Raw genomic sequence first — 22500 nt, forward strand, 5'->3', positions numbered from 1 at the left:
GGTTTGTCATCATAGCAAAGAGGTGGTTTTGTATCCGTGACTCACATGCGACACACACTTAGCGTGACCTCAGTCTACTTGGTGGTCTCCTCTCATAACTGCTCCTCAAGCGTTCTGTAAAGAACATTATCACATGATCTTGGTCAGACTTTAATGTATCAAAACACAATACCAATTACACCTTACTGCAGTTATTATAAAACAAAATTAAAGATAGGTTTTGGGGCCTTTTCTGCCTTAATTGATAGGAAAGTAGGCTGACAGGAAATGGGGAGGGTGACACACAGCAAAGGTCGTCGGGATCGCGAGCTGAACCCGCGACACGCTGTCAAGCTGAATTACCAGCGTATGTGGTATGCGCCTTGACCGCTAGGCCAGCGGGCGCCCCCTTACTGCAGTTATTCATAGTTTTTTTTAAGTGATGATGTCACCGTCAAACTTTCCTGCCTTAGTTCATGTACTTATGCTCTAAAGGACAGTACTTCAGAGCAACATGCTTCTATTTATTTACCAACGTTATTTTTACGGCATGGTGCCGAGGAGCTGAGCCGTCTAGGAGAGGGATTGTGAGTGTGTCTATGTGTGTGTCCATGGCTAATCTTCCAAACTGCTGGACCGATCAACGCCAAATTTCAACGCCAGTAGGCTAAGGAAGCAATTTTCCGAATGTTTTATATATTTTTTATATTTAACTTTTTAAAACGTAGGGCTGAAATCAAATATGGGCATGTCATAGAGGACTGCCGTCATAGTGAGTTATATCAATTTAGCAAATGACTCGGAGAGGCAATAGTAGATAAGAGCTTCAGCATAACACATTAATTAGTGTGGAATGTATATACACTTGTCTTATCAGCTTGTTAACTGAAATTCTCATCAAACAGACTGTGACTTCTTCCCCCCCAACAGTGACTGGTGCACAGTAAAAGCCTCGGTTTTAATTAATTTATCCATTTGAGTGTACGAATGGAACCAGATGATGTGAAGCGTGTGAGCCATCTCAGGCAGATAGACACTTTTATGTTGTTTCAGAAAACAGAAATGACACTATTATAGAGCCCTGAGCTGAGGGACTCCGGTCAACCATATAGGGTTTAAGTGGTTATATGGTTGTTCCTCTTGCAGTCAGTGTCACTGAGGGTTGGAATAGGGTTGTTTTCTCTCACCACCACCCCAGCACCACCAGTGGGCTCTGCTTCCCTGAGTGTGCCGTTTTCCCCTGAGGGCATTGTTATTTACTGTATCTCCCTGCTATTAAATGTTTGTCTTCTAGTGTGCTGAGCAGGGAGTAATACATACAGTAGCAGAGCCTGAATGCCAAAATCAAATATAATATTCAGACTTGTATTTCCATTTTATATTTTTTCTTATCTATTCCTGAGTTATCTGACTGATCTTATCTTATCTGATTTGGAGGGTGCATTTGGTTCCATTTGGTCCCCTTTTCATTGGTTCAGTATTTATAAAACCCACAGAAAGACTTAACCATTTTCACTTTCACGTTTCAAGTAAACAAATAGCAATGCGACACGTGCACTTGTAGATCGGCTATTTTTGCTACTTTTGCGCGACGGTGTAGCATGACGAACTAGTGCATTCATTTCCAACAAAAAAAAACAAGTTGAAATATGGAGGCCCAAAAGTGACGAGAGCCTATGGTCTTTTTCCCCATGCAGGTGGTGGTGATCGTGCTGTTCCTGTGTCTGCTGGGGGTCAGCCTGTACGGGACCACGCGGGTGAGGGACGGCCTGGAGCTGACTGACATCGTGCCCCGGGAGACCAGCGAGTACGACTTCCTGGGCGCCCAGTTCAAGTTCTTCTCCTTCTACAACATGTACGTGGTCACGCAGATCGCCGAGTACGCCCAGCAGCAGCCACTGCTGCACGAGCTGCACCGGCGCTTCCACACCGTTCGCTACGTGCTGAAGGAGGACAACGGGCAGCTCCCCCGCATGTGGCTGCATTACTTCAGGGACTGGCTGCAAGGTACTGTAACACAGTGGTTCGGGACCCCCTGGGGGGGTCCCCACATGATTCTTTTTTTTTGTGGGGGGGGGGGGGTCCCCAGATGGCAGTGAAGTGACAATTTAGGGACTTTTAAGACCTTAAAAGAAAAAAGAAAGAAAGAAAAAGACCATTACTGCATCAAAAGTAATCAACAAACTATACTATAAAATCTGGTATAACATTGGGCAAATTGTTAAATAGTATAATATAAGAAAGAGGCACAAGCGAAAGAGAATATAGTGCTATTTAACACTTATTTTAACCAAAAAATATTCTATAATACAGTATATCACTTACAACACCTTTAGCATTAGGGACCACTTTGAGTTACAAAATAAATGTTTTAGGTTTGGATTGGGCCACTTTCAAGTTGTCAGGTCTCAGTTAAGTTTAAAAGTAAACTTATAAGTACAAGTACACCCTAAAAGAAAGAGAAAAAAAAACATCACTGATGCTATCCCTGTGATTCCTTAGACAGTTCGCTTTCCTTATAATCACTTTGTTATGTTGGCAAGGGTGCCTGCCTAGGGCTCTGTGGGTTGCTGGTTCTAATCCCAGTGATGCTATTGCCTAATAACGTTGAAGACGCGCCCTTCAGCAAGGTCTAATTAGCCCCCAAGCTGGTCCAAGGAGGAGTTAGCCATGAAAATAGCTAGAGAGCAATGATGAGTAAGCACAGTGTCTGACATGTGTCTTACTGTAAAACACATTGTGAGAGTCTGTGTGTGAGCCCGTTGGAGCCACACAGAGAGTGTGTGGGAGAGAGAGAGCTGTGTTTGATATTGCTCTCTGCAATGCTGGGACAAATTGGAGCCAGACAGTGCCGGGGAGCGAGACCCAAAACAACATGTCCCACAGACAGACCACAGCATGGGCCATTGGGGGGTGGAGTTGGGGGGGTGGGGAGCCTTTACACATATGGATTAGAGAATCCTACCAAGAGAGAAAGGCACATGTTCCTGATATATGCCTAATGATCGTCGAATCAAAAGCAACCCGTTTGAGGCTTTTGAAGTCTGGTGGAGGTGGTCCAGAATAAAACAGAGTCATCATATTAAATCAATCTAGCTTATTATTATATTATATGTGTTGTCTTGTGCTGTGCTGTGCTGTGCTGTGCTGTGCTGTGCTGTGCTGTGCTGTGCACTGCGATTATCTTTTAAAACATATTGATAGTTAACAGTGAAGATTGACAGGACATCAGGAGTGACTGACATGCAGCAAAGGTCCATCTGTCGAGCCCAGGACTTGCTGTCAGGCTATCTGTGCCCTGAGTTTACTTTGTTAACATTGTAGCTTGTAGAGGCAAAGAGAGGCGAACAGATTTGGTGTAGAGAGAAAGAAAGTGTGGGCCAAGCATAGAGCCCTGGGGGACCACAGTCCACTAAGTACATAGGGTTTAATTGGTTACAATTTGGATGTCAAGAGCAGTAGGAAGATGTTCAACCCTGCTGTGTTTTTTTTGCCCCATTCCAGGTCTCCAGCAGGCGTTTGACAAGGACTGGGAGGCAGGCCGCATCACCCTCACCAGCTACAAGAATGCCTCCGATGATGGCGTCCTGGCCTACAAGCTCCTGGTGCAGACCGGACGCCGGGACAAGCCCATCAGCTTTAACCAGGTAGGGTTGGAAACCCATACGCTTCTGTTTGAGGACATCTGTGTACGGGTGGCCATCAGTGTTGTATTGGCTTCAATGGCTTGTGTCAGACTAAATTGTCATGGAGTTAAAAAGGGACGTTGACAGTGTTGATGGCATTTCATTGTGTGTGTGTGTGTGTGTGTGTGTGTGTGTGTGTGTGTGTGTGTGTGTGTGTGTGTGTGTGTGTGTGTGTGTGTGCGTGTGCGTGTGCGTGTACGTGTTCGTGTGAGAGTGCGCGTGTACGCGCACAAGTGTGTGTGCGTGCCATTCGTGTGTGTGTGTTTTGATGGGTCCATGGCTCGGCTTGGGAGAACCACACCTGGCTTATAAACTCTCTCTCTCTCTCTCTCTCTCTCTCTCTCTCTCTCTCTCTCTCTCTCTCTCTCTCTCTCTGTGTGTCTCCCCCCTCTCTCTCTCTCTCTCTCTCTGTGTGTCTCCCCCCTCTCTCTCTCTCTCTCTCTCTCTCTCTCTCTCTCTCTCTCTCTCTCTCTGATGACTTTACCAAGCCCAGGAATTTAAAGCCCTCGCTGGAGCTACAACTCTCCTCTGAAAAAGCTATTAACTCTTCATTTAAACCATTTGTCCCATTTGCCAGCTATAGGCCAGAGATCCTAAGCTTAACCAGTGTGTATGTGTGTGTGCGTGCGCAGTTTTCAGTCAGCACATGCAATACTTTGACAATGCAATGCGTCGCCTCATCGTTAGAGCGGTAACTTTGACATAGATGATGCAGATTCACTGTGACACTAGTTGGAATTCAGTGTAAGAGCACAAAATAATGCACAGCATTTAGTTTTCCTGCAGGCTGGGACACAGCTTAGAAATGTAATCTTTAATGTGCATATTTAACAAAGCATTCACTGCTTTAATTTAAGATATTGCTCCAACATTTGCAGCCATTGTGACAATACACCAAATATGATATGAAACAGATGTATAGAATCAGAATAATTTCAGATTGGTGTAGTCAACATGAAGCAGTCAGAGAAGTTGCTTTGGCACACAGTACATTTTTTACACTCTCAGTTAACCATATATACTTTGTTGCATAACAAATAGCAGAAATAGCAGATGTACAAGTTCACAGCGTGTGCTAATGCCTTGTGACTGAGCTTATAGATCTGCAATGTATAACTTTTTTTCGTTTCTTTTTTTTTTTTTTTTACATTTTGAAAATCTGCCCAAAATATTGAGGATGCCAGGGTTAAAGTGGTTAAATGAACAAAGAGGATTACCAGGCAGGTGTGGGGGGGGGGGGGAGGAGGCAGGGCTGGCTGCTCTCTGGAGGAACATCATCATTGTGTTTGTGCAGTGCACGTGTGTGCAAAACACTTCCTGCTACGATCTCGGACCCCCTCTCTCCCTCCCTCGCTCCTCCTCTATTCTCGTCTTCAGTGGTGGAAAAAGTACTGAAATGTTTCACTTAAAAGTATCAATACTGCAATGTAGAAGTACTCTGTTACAAGGAAAAGTCCGGAATTCAAAATCTACTTGAGTAAAAGTACAAAAGTATTGGTATTACAATGTATTTAAAGTACCAAAAGTAAAAGTAGTAAGATGTTTGAAAATAGCAGATCTACGAGCTCACAACGCGTCGCACCGCGACGCGTTGTGAGCTTGTAGATTGGCTATTTTCAAATAGCCTAGGTATAAAATATGGCTAAAGTAGTTAATGTGTTTTATAACGTAATAATTTACATCTGCAAAGTAACTAGTAACTAAAGTTTTCAACTGATTGTAGTGGAGTAAAAGTACAATATTTGCCTCTGAGATGTAGTGGAGTAGAAGTAAAAGTATAGACAATTGGAAACACTCCGGTAAAGTAAAAGTACCTCACAATTGTACTTAAGTACAGTACTTGTCGTATATGTACTTAGTCACTTTACACCACTGCTTGTCTTCCTGGACTTTTCCTTCGTGCAGCGGTCTGTTTCTCTGACCCAGTAATGTCCCACTCTTCCCCTCCCCTTCCACTGGGCTGGCAGGAAGCGGAGGTAGAGGCCTGGTGTGCGGCCCTGTGACATCACTTCCTGTGCATGTGAGGGAAGCGTAGTTGCCGTGGGGCGTGGGGGCCCGCCGGCCGCGCTGCCCGAGCTTCTCGTGACAGCTTGAAGACATACAGTTGTTGCGTATCCTGCTGCTAAATTCAATCCAGATCCTCTGGAATCCAGCTCTGTCTCCCTCACCCCTCTCTCTCTCTCTCTCTCTCTCTCTCTCTCTCTCTCTCTCTCTTCTCTCTGCCTGGCTCGCTTTCGCTTGCACTACCTCTCTCTCCTCTCTCTCTCTCTTCTCTCTCTCTCTCTCTCTCTCTCTCTCTCTCTCTCTCTCTCTCTCTCTCTAGCCCTCTCTCTCTCTCTCTCTCTCTCTCTCTCTCTCACTCTCTTGCCCTCTCTCTCTCACTCTCTCTCTCCCCCTCTGTGCTGCTGCTGCTCTGTCCTCTTTCAATGAGGAAAGCTGAAACACGTGGTCTCTTTGAGGCAGCTCAGTGTGTGTATGTTTTGAATATGTGTGTGTGTGTGTGTGTGTGTGTGTGTGTGTGTGTGTGTGTGTGTGTGTGTGTGTGTCCGTCAGTGGGTGCACGCACGTACTTACGGTAGTAGCTATTTTCTTGTGCCGCCCCCAAATGAAGACCAGATCTTTTCCAACCCTGGCAAATTGCGACGCTAGATGTTTTATTTTGATATGCCCACACCACGGCTCTCTGCAGATTGTATTCTGCCTTTGATCCGTCGCTGCTAACATTTCTCCCTTCCCCTCATGGCCCTCGCATGGGAATCATATGGGTACAGGGCCCTGTGTGTGTGTGTGTGTGTGTGTGTGTGTGTGTGTGTGTGTGTGTGTGTGTGTGTGGGTGTGTGTGTGTGTGTGTGTGTGTGTGTGTGTGTGTGTGTGTGTGTGTGTGTGTGTGTGTGTGTGTGTGTGTGTGTGTGTGTGTGTGTGTGTGTGTGTGTGTGTGTGTGTGTGTAAAGATAGGGAAGCAGACACAGCTTTGTGGACAGAGAGAGAGAGAGAGTGAGAGGAGGTGGGCAGATTGTGAGCGGCAGGGCAAACTGTGCTAATGCTATCAAGAGCTCTTTTCTTCTCTGCGCCGGGGTTGGTCTGTGGCGCCGGGCATTCTGGGTACCCGTAGGGGTCAGGAGAAGCAAGTGTGAGCAACATTTGTACAGATGTTGTGTTATTTTTATAGCTCTGCTCCATTTGCTGGGTGGCATTTCCCTCGGTGTTAACAACCAGGTTAACTGCACACAGACGCGCTCAAGGACTCCAGCCAATTTTTTTATTGTTACGCTAACTCAAGCAATTTTTCTACCCCCCCCCCCCCACAACCCCCCAACCCCATAGCCCCCCCAAACCCTCCAAAAAAAAAAGCCCTCCTTTCTCCATCCACCAAGCCCCATGAGTCCAGCCTCACCCCGTCAAACCCCAGCCCCTTCCCTTGCCTCCGTGAAGGAGGGATTTATCGTTCTGAGAAGAGAGAGTGGCGTAGAGCGGTGTGCAGTAATGGTTTTACCTCTCAGGAGGTAGCCATGCTAGGCTACGCTCCCCTGCTTCTGCAGTACATGGGAGGGAGAGAGAGAGCAATGACTTAAGCCTGATTTACACATCGTCATACATACGCACGCTGCAAATGGCCGATCTACAAGTGTGTGTGTGTGTGTGTGTGTGTGTGTGTGTGTGTGTGCGTGCGTGCGTGTGTGTGTGTGCGTGCGTGCGTGCGTGCGTGCGTGCGTGCGTGCGTGCGTGCGTGCGCGCGTGCGTGTGGTTACTCACGCATGTTATTTATACAGAGGTTCCAGATACTCTTCTAGGAGACTTGATAACAGATATTGAAGTATTTCACTTTCCAGAGGATTTAATAATGTGCGCTGCAACGGTTCATGCAAAAACAAATATTCAGAGTAGCGGGGTAGTTGGGCCTGAGGTTTGCCAACCAACACCTAAGCGGTAGCTGATTTAACATTTTCCATGTTTTAATGTGGCCTGATAATTCTGGGAAACTGTGATGAGAAATACGGGAATTTTCAGAAAGGCGACCAGTGTTTGACTTGTTGACATTTCTTTGGTCGGAAAGAGAGAGAGAGAGAGAGGGAGCAATATTTGACTCTTATTTTGAAAGCTGCTCCGTTCTCTTTCGCTCATGCGTGTGTATAAATAAGCATTTCTGTGGTCAGTTCACCTGCACTGTGTTTTGGTTCAAAATGTCTCATTTCCACAATTCCTTTTCATATCCAATATGGACTTTGCAGCCTCAATTTGATTTCCTATTCCAGCTCCTCCTAGGGTTTTCACCTGACCTGCACTTTTCCAAAGATTTATTTTACGTGTTGCCTTTTATAAACCTATAAGTGGAAATAATATTCTCCTCCAAAAATGCCTGACATAACACAGACAATGTATGAGCTTGGGTGTATTGTAAAACAAAAGTTACAATACAAGAGCAAAATGTTCGCCGTGTGAATATGGGAAAAAAAAAAAAAATTGTACTGCTTCACCCAGCAGATGGCTGCTCAGATGGCTCAGGGGGCTGTTAGGGGTTGAGTGTCTTGCTCAGGGACACGGTGAGCTCGGTGAGCCGAGGGTCAAACTGGCCACATGGTCAATATTCAGCCCATCATACGACCTCTCTAACGCTTGTTGTGTGTGGTGTTGTGTTTTGCAGCTGACCCGTCAGCGCCTGGTGGACGCGGATGGGATCATCAACCCAGGAGCGTTCTACATCTACCTTACGGCCTGGGTGAGCAACGACCCCATAGCCTACGCCGCCTCACAGGCCAACATCCGCCCACACCCTCCCGAGTGGCTCCACGACCGCACCGACTCCATGCCTGAGACACGCCTCAGCAGTAAGTTCACAGTCACACACAGCAGGCTCACACAAGTGCACACACAGACACACGTGTGCACAAACGCACTCACACGCGCACACACACACACACACACACACACACACACACACACACACACACACACACACACACACACTTGTACGTGCGTACATCACTTCCAGCATTAAATCTGCAATCTGGAATTCAAAAAATTACATAAATATAATGTTATTTGAGGGTAATAACTAGGGATACACCAATATATCCCATATATCGGTATTGTCTGATATTTACCTCAACAAAAACTCAACAAAAACAAAATAAACATCATGTATCGACTTGAGTTTGCACACTCTCAGAGTTAAATGAACACTGAGGATTTTACTGTGTAGAGGCAGGGGAAATCATCTTTAGTCAAGTTTATTTTATATGTGAAATAAATACTGTCTAGCCGTCACCAGGGTCTAAATTTCTCAATATAAGAGTAGGGAGGGAGACCACCTCCAACCACGACAGATGTACTAGTTATATTGTAGGAACATACGCTACCATACAGATTGGTTACAGTAGTGTTCATAAAAAACTAAATTAAAAATTTCGAGACACATTTCTTCATTCCACATGCAAAGGTTGTAAATAATATAGCATAATTGCATACATGATTGTGAATAGGCTTACAGTACAATACACATACAGTATATGGCTTGGTGTTCATGGTTTCCAGTGCATTGTTTCTCACAGTGCTCCCTGTTTTGCTGCCTAGCCGTCATGTTGATGGTTTTGCGTTTGGTGTGATTTCTTTATCGCCGGTTCTCAGGTTCCATTAGGAGGCTGCTACATGTGAGCAGCGTTTACCTTCTGTGGTTTGGTTTATTTCACTCCGTCCGTCTGTGGAGTCACCTCTCCTTGTCTGCCTCTTAGTTTTAAGTGAGGTTGTAGACTTTACTGTACCACTGCGGTGTGTGTGCGCGCGTGTGTGTGTGTGTGTGTGTGTGTGTGTGTGTGTGTGTGTGTGTGTGCGTGTGCGTGTGCGCGTGCGTGCGCGCGTGCGTGCGCATACACATGCATTTGTGTGTTAGCTCAAGTTTCAGGGCTGAGAAGCAAGGAATGGGTCGCTGTGGCTCTCTAATGGGGCCTGTGGTGAATGGTATAATCCTGACTACCATGGGGCCCTTGCAACACACACACATACACTTTACTATTAAAACTCAGTGACCCCCAACACTACACACACCCTGTTCTCATTTCCCTACCACACAGACCCATACTCTCACATAAAAACAAACACACCCACATTCTGGTCCATTCCAGCCTGTGATTTGGTGCAAGTCAGGAAGTGCACTATGGGGGAGAAAAACGATTGGATAACAAGCTGAGACCAGGCTTGGGTGGGAAGCGCAATTGGATAACAAGCAGGAAGCGCTTTACAGGGGGGCAATGTGATTGGATAAGCAGCGTGAAGTGCTCGGCTGTGCGGGAGCCCCCCGGAGCAGATCTGTGCTGGCCGAGGGCCAACTGGTGTCCTAATGGAAATTTATAGTGGAGATTATAATGGGCCAAACCATGTTAGCAAGTGCTGCTGTCTGACCCTGCAGGCACTGGAGAACACACACACACACACACACACACACACACACACACACACACACACACACACACACACACACACACACACACACACACACACACACACACAAACACGCGCACGCACGCAACCCAAAAACATGTTTGGTTTTAAAGAAAACCTTATAGGTAGTGACATGGCTAAACATGTATTTTGCAATACTTACACGGTGTACCATCAAAGTAGTGTAGCTGTATAGTTTTGAGAGGGGGTACACAGTCAAATCTTCAGTGTTGATTTTACTCGGTCAGTGTAAAAAACAAAGTCAACACTGATTTACTGTGTAGAGTAAACAGGAGAGGGTGAAATGGGGTGTTGTTGGTCAAAGTAAGACCATGCTCTGCAGTTGCAAGGTTCCGTTTTTTTCCACTCTCCCATTTGTGAGTCTGTGTTAAAAAAAAAGAAAGAAAAAAGTCTAAATGAATATGATGTCAAGGAAAAATAATATGTCTTCATCACGGCAGCTTTTGGACGGGCGGCCAGCCCCTGTGCGTCTATGATGTGTGCTCATATGCAGCGGCGGTTTCTAGGTCTATATGGGTGTGTGGTAATGGTGGTGGTGATTCTGATGTTGTAATTACCGTGAATGAACCTTACCTCTGACACTCGGCTGTGTCTGGGACTGATAGGCCCTCATTAGTCAGGCTGGCCCACAGGCCGGCCAGGCTGGAGTCAATGGAGCTCTGTTCCACTGCGCTCCGCCCACACACACAGACACACACACACACACAGACTCGCTCACTTGGAACAAGGTTGGGTTAGGGCGGGAGCTGTTTGATATTGGTGGTTTGGCTGACTAGCTGACTTGGTGCAAAATTACAGATGGCCCAAACCAGCAGAACTTCAGAACTGATACTTGGTTATGAAAGCAGCTTCGAACAGCACGAGCAATATATATAACTTTATCATCTCCATTATTATTACTTTATCTACTGTATCTTAGTTTGTTCATTTATATGTACGTGTGTGTGTGTGTATGTGTGTGTGTGTGTGTGTGTGTGTGTGCGCGTGTGTGTATGTGTGTATACAGAAAGGGTAACCCTGTTTGTTTTGTATATTCTTGTTTATATCGATATAAAACAATAGCTTTCTCCCTCCCTCCCATCTTCATTAGTTCCGGCCGCCGAGCCCATCGAATACGCACAGTTCCCCTTCTACCTCAACGGGCTCCGGGAGACGCCGCAGTTTGTGGAGGCCATCGAGAGCGTGCGAGCCATCTGCAGCAACTACAGCCGGCAGGGCCTGCCCTCGTACCCCAACGGATACCCCTTCCTGTTCTGGGAGCAGTACGTCAGCCTGCGCCACTGGCTCCTGCTGTCCATCAGCGTGGTGCTGGCCTGCACCTTCCTGGTCTGCGCCCTCTTCCTGCTCAACCCGTGGACCGCTGGCATCATTGTGAGTGTGACGAACACGAGAGATGAACCGTGGTCCGAGAAGCCACAAACTTACATACCACATGTTGGGGAAAGATGGATCTACAAGCTCAAAACATGTTGCGTGTTGCATTGTGAGCGTGTAGATCTGCAATTTTCACTGAATGTTAGCCTATTCAAGCGTTTGCCTATTAACGACATGCCCAGAATAGGGACACTAGGGGTTTGTGTGGTTAAGCGTATCATCAGGGCATGTGTTACGTTGTTTTAGATAGGATGGTGATGTGCGGCAGCAAGGTGAGGAGGGATGACATGCAGCAAGTTCCTTGGGACTAGCATTTAGATTCTGATGACAAATTCCATTCTCCTTTTCTCCCTCCATTATTTCCTCCTCTCTCCTTTTTTATATGTTGTTTTACGTGTGGTCCTGAAGACATCCTTGAGAGGAGCAAGGGGCTGCTGTGTGTTATTGTAGCCCCACAGCCACCAGTGTTTATCTTGTGCTGTTTTGTCAGGCCCCGTCTGTTTAGTCTACTCCAAGTCTCCCAGACACCACTGCTCAAATAAATGGGGAAAGGACATAAAGTTGCCTGGGCAACTGACTCCCACTCTAAACTCCACGAGAAAAAAAATAATTAAATAAAACCTTAGATTTTATTTCCATCATCTATAGTTCACGAGAGGGGTTTCCACGGATACGCACAAAACATGCGCTCACATGTGCACACATGGGATCGACGCACAGAAACATGGCCCTCCCCCTGCACACACAGTCCCACATAAGCTCCAACATGCTTGTATGTGTACACACACATACACATACCGCTACATATAGTGGTAGGCACACAATCACACAGAGAGTAATATATATATATGCATATACAGTATATGGTTCTCAAACTCTTTGAGCTCAGGGCACCCCTATGTTACTTTTCACTCTACCACCGTATATACACGGTATCTTCTACTAGGCTACTTTGTCTTTTAGCATAATGTTCTATCATTATATTATAATGATTATTACTATTATATTATCATTATTATTATTATTATAAGATGATGATGTTGACCACAACATGCAAATTGAATGTTTGAATTGAAAGATACAGAGATCTCCATATATGGACATAATATAGTGACATCAAGTATCTCCATATATGAGCATATTGATCAGATCGGCGGTACGACATAGGCATGAGGGCCTCGTAGCCCTCACAAATTATTTCACGGCACCCCTTGACTGGCATCACGGCACCCACTTTGAGAAACCCTGGTCTACACTCGTACACATGTATGTAAGCACATATGTTGCAAACAATTGCACAGTCAGAGGCATGCATGTGCATGTGAAAACACACACACACACACACACACACACACACACACACACACACACACACACACACACACACACACACACACACACACACACACACACACACACACACACACACACACACACACACACACACACACACACACACACACACACACACACACACACACACACACACACACATACAACGCTCTGGTTTTTCTCTCTGGTGGTTTCTATTTTATGACAGGCAGTGGCCAGGCCACCCGAGCCCTCTAAAGAGGGGAGGAGGGGACCTCATGTTCATCCTTCAGGCTTTACAAGCGAGATGAAAAGACAAGTTATGGAGCGGCTTCCAGTTGAACCGTTTGCTCTGCCCAGGCCAGACCACCGCCAACCCTAAATCCTCAGACCCCCAACCCTCCAGCTATCTGCCCTGACACCCACCTTACACACACACACACACACACACACACACACACACACACACACACACACACACACACACACACACACACACACACACACACACACACACACACACACACACACACACACACACACACACACACATGAGTGAATCCCTCCCCCCACCCACCTTAGACCACTTCAAAGGGTTTGGGCCTCCTGTAACCTGACACCTGTCAGCTGATAATGGCATTTACTCCTAGCTCCTGTCCTGCTCTCCTCAGAACAGCCCCTACACACACACACACACACACACACACACACACACACACACACACACACACACACACACACACACACACACACACACACACACACACACACACACACACACACACACACACACACACACACACACACACACACACATGCTCTACATGCCTACAACTCAACACATATCTATGAGGCAGTGAACACTCTCACGCATTTGATCTTCATGGTCACACCTCTGAACCCCCCTGCCTTTCTCACGCACTCTCTCCAGCACACACACATTCAGGGAGTAACACTTAAGTTAACTAAGTATGATTACACATATTTGCCACTGAGTATTGATTTTAACTTTTGAGACTGTACACATGTAACCAAATGGACCCACACGGTTCAATGTTTTATTTCTGAAAACATTTTGTAAGAACATTTACTTCATCTTCTCACAATGTTGCAAAAAGTAGCAAAAATAAGCGATCTACAATACAACAACAAGATCTCGCTTTTTCTGAAGTGTGTGTGGGTTTTATGAATATTGAACCAATGAAAAGTGGTAACGACAGCTTGTAACAAACAATAACTACATTTGATCCACTGGAACACAGGTTATTTTTTCCTTTTTTTTATTTCTTGAAAAGTAACAGTCTTGGACATACAAGGTTTCCACCCGACAGCGACGATCTATAATATTCATGACAATAACTGTATGTGCTAAACGTATGGTACTGGATGTTGGGATGTGTGTTTTATATGTCTGTGGTGTTCCTCAGGTGCTGGTGCTGTCTCTGATGACAGTGGAGCTCTTTGGTTTCATGGGTCTGATGGGGATCAAGCTGAGTGCCGTTCCCGTGGTCATCCTCATCGCCTCTGTGGGCATCGGGGTGGAGTTTACTGTCCATGTGGCTCTGGTAAGTACACATGGATTAAAAGGCTGATTTCAGTCATTTGGATTCCATAGAAGTCTTCTATGGAAGCAAGTCACGCACAGAATATAGCCGATCTACAAGCATGAAGTGGTTAAAGCTATGGATTCATAAGAAGAAAAAAAAATATTATTATATTATTGTTTCTAAGAGTTGGTCTAAATCAATAGAAAATGTTTAGGATTTGGGAATACTAAAACGCAGAAGAATGACCTATGTGATGGCAGCTTTCCGAGAATGAGATTCATAGTGGGTTTGTGTGTCTATGTGCGTGTGTGTTCCCGTAGGCCTTCCTGACCGCCATAGGGGACCGTAACAAGAGGGCGGTACTGGCTTTGGAGCATATGTTTGCTCCAGTGTTGGACGGGGCCTTCTCCACTCTACTGGGGGTCCTCATGCTCGCGGGGTCCGAGTTCGACTTCATCGTCAGGTGAGTAAACCCCAGAAGGACTAATGGCTAATCTATACTGTGTTCTTATGATACGAAAATAACCATTTTTCAACTGAAAACCAGCAGCCACACAACATTAATGGACACATAAACGTGAAACCATTCTCTTTTTGAGAGACATAATATGGGTTAATAAACACATCATCACAGACTCGGTATTATTGGTTCTCTCAGGTTATCATTATGGTCATAGTGAAATATGAAGATGAATGTATATTTTCCTTCTCATAAGAAATAAACAACAAATACCCATGTGAACGACTGACGTGCACATGCGTGAACACACGTCTTACTGGCGTCATTGGAGAGTAACACCTGATTTATACGTAGTTGCACGCCCGTGTCTCACACCGAAAATACTACAAGCTCACAACGTGTCGTGCTGCGACACTGTATGAGCTTGTAGATCGCCTATTTTCGGTTGTGAGACACGATGCACAACAATCTTAAATCATGCTTTAAGACTGTGCCTGAACCTGCATGTCACATAGGAATCTACCTGAGACACCGCTCATGCATGAAGGCTTCCCTCCCTCCCTCCCTCCATCTCTTTCTTCTCCTTCACCCCATCCCTCTCTCTTGCTATTTCTCTTCATAAGCCCCTCCATCTCATAGCCCATCTTTTTTCGAGCTCCGAGGGCCGTACCTTTTGTTCGACCTTCAATGTTTCATGCACAAGGACTCACTCTTACTCTACCTTTCTTTCCCTTTCTATTTCCGTCTTAGATCATTCTACCCTCTGTCTCTCTCTCTCTTCCTCACAGCGTGACATTTTTTTAGGGAAACCAGGATAGAGTGATTGAAGAGGAGAGAGGAGGGAGTGGTAGTACCAGAATGGTATAGTGGTTCACCAGGGGCAAAAGAGGGTGAGCGAGGGAGAGAGAGAGAGAGAGAGAGAGAGAGAGAGAGAGAGAGAGAGAGAGAGAGAGAGAGAGAGAGAGAGAGAGAGAGCAGGAAAGCCTTCTGGCTTTTGTAATCTCCTTCAGCTACTGTAGTTTAACTGCTCTCACTAGACATATATGAGCATGGGAGGGAGCGACAGGGTGGGGGGGCAAAGGGTCAGTCAGGCAAAGACAGGAGAAGTGGAAATTAAAACTGACACTGTGGGACACGCTGTGTGTCCTTGGCTTTGTGTGTGTGTGTGTGTGTGTGTGTGTGTGTGTGTGTATGTGTGTGTGTGTGTGTGTGTGTGTGTGTGTGTGTGTGTGTGTGTGTGTGTGTAAGTGTGCGTGTGTTTGTGGGTAGGTGCCTGTGTGTGCAAGCGTGCACGCATGCATGCGTGTTTGTGTGTGTCTCTGTGCGTGAGCTTTTGTTGCACATTCAGAATATTAGCGACCGTCTTCCACTTGTGGGAGGAAATTCAATGTGGGGTAGCTGTACCCTTCTGAGCTCGCAGCGTAATGATGCTAATTTCCAGCGAGCTAAGTCAACATCTTCACGTCTCCCATGGCCGGCTCCGCGGCTCAGTATGAGCAATATTCTTGGTAGCCATTAGATGAGGTAGCTGGATAATTTGGTTGACCTACCCCTTTAAGAAAAAAGGGGCCACCTTCACCCATGTGGTCTGGAGACACACACACACACACACACACACACACACACACACACACACACACACACACACACACACACACACACACACACACACACATTCTGTCATGTGCATGCACGTGTGCAAACACACACAACAACACACATACTCCCCATATACACACAGCACCCTGATCCCTGACCTTGTAATCATGGGGGTCAATGATGGCATGCCTGCCAGTGAGAGCATGCACGCACACACACACACACACACACACACACACACACACACACACACACACACACACACACACACACACAGGGAGGCCTATAGTCCGTCTCTCCTCACCTCCAGTGGTGTGCTCTGGTTCCTGGCTCAGTCCCGGGTCTCCATTTAAAGGTTCTGCTGTTGTCTGAGCAAACAAAGCAGCGCCCCAAGACCGCGCAATAACAACAGGGCCAGCTCGGATTTTTCTGCTCGCGCCGAAAGAAATGTTTCCCTGACTTTCCCCCGTCAGCCTGGCGAATGTTTTTACTCTAAACAGCCCGGCGGTGCACTCAGCACGGTATGTGGGCTGTGTGCCTATGTGTGCGCGCATGTGCGCGCGTGTGTGTGTGTGTGTGTGTGTGTGTGTGTGTGTGTGTGTGTGTGTGTTATCTCTCCCCGGAGATGACGTGGCGTTAACCCCTCTCTGACAATGAGTGGATGTGCTAACCGTTGAGAGATGACACTGTCGCGCCGCAAACCAACTTTGGAGACTTTGTTTGGAAACACCCAAAGCACTAATGCAGGATGATGGGGAGCTGCTATACACGAATCCACGGAGCGCTGCCCTCCGCGGACGCGACACCGCAGCAATGGCCGCCTACAGGCAGCTACAGGCAGCACGTCTGTGGATTCGTCTATAGATAGTCTTAACCACTTTCAACCTGGTATCTCTATTTTGGGCATGTCATTATAGACAAAAAATGTTTGAAAAATGTCTCCAAAAATATTTAAAATTTCCAAAATAGGACTTAGTGGTTAACATACTGTATATGACTTACAGTATAGCTAGTCAGAGGGGTTGATACAAGGTTTACAGAGAGAAGAACAAGAGTCCAAAGCCTAAATGATAATATGTACCCCACTCCTTTGGGAAATTTGTGGTGGCATTTGTGGTGGCAGCACCTGGGCAGCAGTTAGGGATGAAGTGCTTTACTCATGGACACTTTGACGGGGCCGGGGAGCAAACCTGGGACCTTCTGTTTCCCAGACAGCTCCTCTACCTATTCAGCTATGGCAGCCAAGTATAAATCAGGTTAACGTGCACAGGAGCGTGTGGTGTGTAGTCGTGTGCTCCTGCTCACATAAACACAGTTGTGTTTGTGTGAAACATCCAGATACATGTGAACATATTTAGCCTTTCCCTTCACTCTACCATGTCTGTCCGCCTGCGCTGTTTCAGACAGTGTTCTAGTGTTGAGTGCAGTAAGGGCCAGGGCCACCCTGACTAGCTGTCCCCACGCTTGGTTCCCCTCTACAGACCCTGCCTGCCTGCCGTAGAATCTCTCTCTCTCTCTCTCTCTCTCTCTCTCTCTCTCTCTCTCTCTCTCTCTCTCTCTCTCTCTATCTCTCTCTCTCTCTCGCTCTCTCGCTCACAAGCATGTAAACATCCACACACAGCTTAGTTATACATTTGTCAGTACGTTTAGTCTGAGGTCCAGCTGTGCAACATACCAGCTGGCGGGATCCCATCTATACCACACACACACACACACACAGACTGACTGACGTGCATGCAGCAGCACTTCCACAGTAAACATAGCCAATGTCAGGCTTGCGGCTCCAGCAGTGCGTCCCTGGCTTGTGTGGCTAATGAGCACAGAGGAAGGCAACCTGAGAGCTTCCACTGGAGAACCAAGCAAGGAAGGAAAGCCCTCCTTAATGAAGGGAGCAGGGATGGAGAGAGAAAGAGGGAGAGAGAGAGAGGGAGAGAGAGAGAGAGGGGGATTTGGAGTAGAGATTGGGGGGTCTTACCTGATACATTGGAGATTTAATTAGACGGGGGGGGAGTGCGGAGTGGCCGGGAATTTCACAGGGGCTTAACTGGAAAGGAGGGAGAGAAAAGACAGGCAGAGGAGAGAGAGAAAGAGAGAGAAAAAGAGGGAGAGAGGCCGGGGAAGGGTGGTGCTCAGAGGTCCCTTCTCCTCCTCCTAGACTAAATTGTTTAAATTCTATACCCTTCACTTCATTTGTTTGCTTCTCCCTCTCTTTTTTTTCGGAGCTAGAGAGGAGAGAGAGAGAGAGGGAGAGAGAGAGAGGCCCCTGTCCTTTTGTCCCCCCCCTTTTTCCTCCCCCTGCCCCCCATCCCTCCACATTCCTGGCTGCTTTGTTTTCTTCATGTTTGCTTATACACTACACACCCAAGAAAGACTGTGCCCCCCCCCCCACCCCCCCCCCTCTTCTCTCTCTTTTTTCCCCCTGTGCCTTTGAATTAACCAGCTCCAGCTAATTATATTTCCACCAATCTCTTCTTTTCTTCCTTAAAGACTAACCCTCTTTGGCAGGACTTTTTAGAAACACACAAGGTACATTTCTGTGTTGCTGCGGGGAATAAAAAAAACAAAACGAAAAAACGAAAAAGAACCGCAGTGCGTGTCTGTCTGCCTGCCTGTCTGTGGGGGGTTTGTGTGTGTGTGTGTGTGTGTGTGTGTGTGCGCTCGTGCATGTGCGCATAATGTATGTGTGCACGGGGAGTGGCCGCGTGTCGTTGTGGAAGTATTATTTCAGGCATGTGTGTGATGGTTGATCTTGCACATGTCTCCCCACGTCTAAACCCCCGTGCTGCAGCCCTGTGGTTCGCCCAGGTATTTTCTTTGTTTGTCTCACCTACTGCTGTCTGTCTCTATGTACAGTATGTATGTCTGTCTGTGTGCTGATCCAGGCAACTCAGTGATGTTTACCCCTGGTGGCTTGTCTTTGATCTTTTTGAATTGAATTGACATCTCCGATATCCTCAACCTTGGATTATTCTTTTTTGGAAAATTGTGCCATTTTCTCGCATTCATTATTGTGTGTTTGTGTTTTGTTGTAGGTATTTCTTCGCAGTCTTGGCCATCCTAACAGTTCTCGGGGTGCTGAACGGATTGGTCTTGCTTCCAGTGTTACTCTCTTACTTCGGACCTTATCCAGAGGTGAGGCCAAGTTAAGACGTACAAAAGATTTGTGAATAAGGAACATTTTCTCAAATTTGTGATCTGTAAAGTGCTCGTGCTGCTTTTATAACCTCAAGTAAGTTTGAAAAGGACTACTTAACTGAGCGAAGGAATACAAATGACTATAATAATAATTCAATTCTACTTTGGGGGCGTCCGCTAATATCCCTTCTCATCTTCTTCCTGGTCTTCAGATCTCTCCGGTAGATGGTCGAAGCCGCTTACCCACCCCATCTCCGGAGGCTCCCCCGCACGTGGTCCGCTTCTCCGTCCATCCTCCGCACCCCACCGCCGCCACCACCACCTCCGGTGGCGGGTCTGACTCCTCCTCAGACTCGGAGTACAGCTCCAACACCACAGCGTCTGGCATCAGCCAGGAGCTGCAGCAGTACAACCTGCCGTCGGCCAGGGGGCGAGCTAGAGCCCAGGAGCAGCAGTACCCCCCTGAGACCAGCAGGGGCAGAGCGGCCAGGGCAGTGGATGAGGACAGGAGGGCCGGGCACAGGCGCACGGCCAGACAGACGGAGCCGCCGGCCTACACCATCTCCTCGGTAAGAATACAAGCATACCTTCCCTGTGTTTGTTTGCTCATATATATATATATTTTTTTATGTTCATTCATTGATCATTTTGGTTTCAACTTCTCTCTGGTTTGTCCTTTCCTTCCTCTCTCTCCGCTATTTTCTCTTTGCCCCTTTTTCTCCCTCTCTCTTTCTCTCCACCCATCTACCTCTTATCTATTTATCATCACTCTCTGTCTTTCTTTCTTCCATTCCTTCTCTACTCTGCAGTCTGTCCCCTCTCAGGGTTCTGATTCGGGGACTCAGCCGGGAGCACCTCATCGCTACGGCAGCAGGGACCCAAAGAGCCAGCTGCCCCCGGCCCGCCCGCGCATGGACGCTTTTGAAACTGCTACTGAGGCCGGGGGCGGCCAATACGGCTCACACTGTGGCTCCGGCCGCAGAGAACACTTGGCGGGTCACCGGGCCCGCTCCTCCCACAACTCCCGGCCCGGTCACCACCACCCGCACACCCAATCCAACCCCGGCCCTTACTGCCAGCCCATCACCACGGTGACGGCCTCGGCCTCGGTCACCGTCGCCGTCCATCCGGCGCCCTTGTCCTCCCAGGCCCCCCCCGAGTCCTCTTACCCAGGATACACTGCAACGGACAGTTACCACACAACGGGTGGGGCCGGGTGCTCTGCGCCGGAGCCCGAGTCGGCTTTCCAGGACCCTCACGTGCCACTGGACATGCACACGGGGCACAGGGGAGCCAAGATGGAGACCATGGAGCTCCAGGACATGGAGTTTGAGGCAGCTGAAAACGACTGTGGCAGACGGGCTAGCTGAGGTGAGAACACGGTGTCATCAAGTGTTCACAGTCGTGTGATTTACTGCTGTCTGTTATTATTCAAATTCAGTGCAGGTACAATATTTGTTTCATAGAAAAACAGTCGTCTTGACAGTTTATTGTCTCTCTTTGTGTTTCTAGTAGTGGAGAGAAGAAGCACAACGGCCAAAGATGGACTCCTCTGTATCACTAAGCAGCTGACCCGGCCCAGATCGACACGGCCCAGCTTGGCTCAGCCCGGCCAGTCCCTGGCCCTTAGGCAGCGAGACACTCGCCAGTGTTGCCGTCACGGTGCTTATTGTTACTGTAACCCAGTGGACTATTGTCTAAGATTAATTCTATCCATATTTAAAAGATGTACACATATGTAAATATGAACAAAAAAGTAGCTATAATTTTAGGAGCTGTACAACTCCTTTTTTTGTTAACAGACTGGGGCTGCCATTTTGCATGGCGCGCATGTGTGTCTGTACTGTACAAATGCGTGTGTGTGTGTGTGTGTGTGTGTGTGTGTGTGTGTGCGTGTGTGCGTGTGTGCGTGTGTGCGTGTGTGCGTGTGTGCGTGTGTGCGTGTGTGCGTGTGTGTGTGTGTGTGTGTGTGGGAGAGAGAGAGAAATAGATCTCTGATTACTGTTCACTCATCTGTGGATCTGTGCCATGAGGAAGCTTCACTTCAAATACCTGTCAGCATTCATTGTTGCTGCTTGAAATGTTTTGAAACAATGTACATTAATGACTCTATGCAAATGTATCTTAAAACAAAAGAAGTGTGTGAGACGGTGCCTGTGTGTTTGCTAGTGTGTGTGTGTGTGTGTGTGTGTGTGTGTGTGTGTGTGTGTGTGTGTGTGTGTGTGTGTGTGTGTGTGTGTGTGTGTGTGTGTGTGTGTGTGCGAGTGCGTGTGCGTGTGTGTGTGTGTGAGTGCATTTGTGCACACGTGTGTTTGTGTGTGTAGGGCTGTACAATGTAAACAGCCTCAGTTCTTTCTGGCTTACGCCTGTTTTATCCTTGGTTGCGCGCCGGTGTCACATGCCGAAAATAGCCGACCTGCAAGCTCACAACGCGCCGCATTTGCAACGTGTTGTGAGCGTGTTGATCTGCTATTTTCACCCTGTGACACCAGCGCACAACAAAGTATGAATCAAGCATCATCCATCAGATGCATCTTCAAAATAGACTAACGTTCACATTCCCCAACAGGGCTCTTGTGTGTGTGTGTGTGTGTGTGTGTGTGTGTGTGTGTGTGTGTGTGTGTGTGTGTGTGTGTGAGAGTGAGTGCGTGCGTGTGTGTATGCGTGCGTGGGCGAGTGTGAACATTTGAGTTCATGAGTGTTTGTTTGTGTGTATTATTGTATAAAGGTACGCATTTTAAACTATTAATTTTTTTTATCACAAACCTGTGGTAGTTATGAAACAATTACTGTTTAACTTGACACACGCTATGCGTGCTATTTAAGACGAGCAGATATGAAGAAGATTTAAAAGGTGTTTTGATTTTATTTTGTTTGGTTGTTTTGTTTATTTTCTTCTTTTTTTTGTGACTGTCGCTTCATGGTTGTAGATACTGCATTAGAACCTCTTTCT

General features: G+C 47.0%; 1 protein-coding gene across 1 annotated transcript in view; it reads left to right on the plus strand.

Annotated features, from left to right (window-relative positions):
- ptch1 (patched 1) overlaps positions 1 to 22500 on the plus strand; it is a 52830-nt gene that overhangs the window by 28317 nt on the left and 2013 nt on the right. Inside the window, exons 9-18 of the mRNA XM_084055457.1 lie at positions 1677 to 1986; positions 3484 to 3626; positions 8308 to 8491; positions 11212 to 11492; positions 14234 to 14371; positions 14674 to 14816; positions 19445 to 19544; positions 19760 to 20116; positions 20357 to 20918; positions 21060 to 22500. The exon at positions 21060 to 22500 is cut by the window's right edge and continues 2013 nt beyond it. Coding sequence (XP_083911583.1) covers positions 1677 to 1986; positions 3484 to 3626; positions 8308 to 8491; positions 11212 to 11492; positions 14234 to 14371; positions 14674 to 14816; positions 19445 to 19544; positions 19760 to 20116; positions 20357 to 20917 — 2217 coding nt within the window. The 3' untranslated portion in view covers position 20918; positions 21060 to 22500. The remainder of the gene's footprint in view (positions 1 to 1676; positions 1987 to 3483; positions 3627 to 8307; positions 8492 to 11211; positions 11493 to 14233; positions 14372 to 14673; positions 14817 to 19444; positions 19545 to 19759; positions 20117 to 20356; positions 20919 to 21059) is intronic.

This window comes from Gymnoscopelus microlampas (genome assembly GCF_963454915.1).
Source record: "Gymnoscopelus microlampas genome assembly, chromosome: 4".
In the NCBI taxonomy this organism is placed as follows: domain Eukaryota; kingdom Metazoa; phylum Chordata; class Actinopteri; order Myctophiformes; family Myctophidae; genus Gymnoscopelus; species Gymnoscopelus microlampas.